Source organism: Phytophthora parasitica (genome assembly GCF_000247585.1).
Source record: "Phytophthora parasitica INRA-310 unplaced genomic scaffold supercont2.45, whole genome shotgun sequence".
Taxonomy (NCBI): Eukaryota; Oomycota; class Peronosporomycetes; order Peronosporales; family Peronosporaceae; genus Phytophthora; species Phytophthora nicotianae.
Window position 1 is genome coordinate 67,421 of NW_008649031.1, and position 1,118 is coordinate 68,538.

The 1,118-nt window shown below is 49.6% G+C and overlaps 1 protein-coding gene across 1 annotated transcript in view; it reads left to right on the plus strand.

Moving 5' to 3' along the window:
• Positions 1 to 752: 752 nt before the first annotated feature.
• PPTG_14873 (hypothetical protein) overlaps positions 753 to 1,118 on the plus strand; it is a gene marked incomplete at both ends in the record, with an annotated part of 929 nt that continues 563 nt past the window's right edge. Inside the window, one exon of the mRNA XM_008912212.1 lies at positions 753 to 1,062. Coding sequence (XP_008910460.1) covers positions 753 to 1,062 — 310 coding nt within the window. The remainder of the gene's footprint in view (positions 1,063 to 1,118) is intronic.

The window sequence follows — 1,118 nt, forward strand, 5'->3', positions numbered from 1 at the left end:
TGTTGTCTTGGAGAAGGTCTTCTTTTGTAAACGTTTGTAAAAGTTGCAAGTTCGTCTCCAAATCACTTGCACGTGCGTCAGACGTTCGTAGTAACGCCATCCACCCAATCTTCTTCCAGCGCATCACGGCACACAATCGGATGTCCAGACAGAGCTTTGGGTCGCTTGTATGTACGAAGATCAACACGCGCATTTGCTGCATGACGTCCCGAAGGCGAGCACGCAGTACGGACCAGGCTGCTCGTCGGCGTCGCAGGAGCTTGCGCGGGGGAGAGAAGTTGTCCGGCGAAGTACTCTCTTGGGAGTCCGGGACGATTTCGTCATAAAGTCGAACACGACTTATCGATTCTTGACTCTCGTTGTCAGACGACTGGGAGTCAGGGACGATCTCGTCGGGAGGACGAAAGCTCGTGCTTGGTGGTGGTGTCTCCATCGCGGCGAAACGGAGAGTGAGCTCGCTGATGACCATGAGTGCTTGAAGTGCAACTTTTGTAAAAAAAAAAAAAAAAATGTAAAAACGTAATTACGTATTGTAGACTCTGTGGTTAGGCTAAGTTCGACAAATAAATTTATCAAACAGTCTCCGTAGACATTGGTGCCCAACTCTAGTCAGTCGACTAGACAAATCGTTCCTCTACCATCTCTTACAGTTGTTTCATTTATAGTCTGTAAAGAAAACGTAAGAAATAACAATAAAGATCACGCAATAATTGAACAGTTCGAGCCCCAGCAGGGGATGCACGGAGTGTGCGATGAACTTGGCTGCTCAAAACGGCCACCTCGACATTGTCAAGTGGCTTCACGACAACACGAAAGAGGGGTGTACCGTCGTTGCGATGAACTGGGCTGCTCGCAATGGCCACATCAACGTCGTCAAGTGGCTCCACGAGAACCGAATCGAAGGCTGTACTACGTTTGCGATGAACTGGGCTGCTAAGAACGGCCACTTCGACGTCGTTAAGTGGCTCCACAACAACAGAAAAGAGGGGTGTACGGAAGATGCTATGGAGTGGGCTGCTAAAAATGGCCGTCTAGAAGTCGTCAAGTGGTTACATGCGCATCGTGGAGAGGGCTGCATGGAGCATGCGATGGATAAAGCTGTCGAAAACGGCCACCTT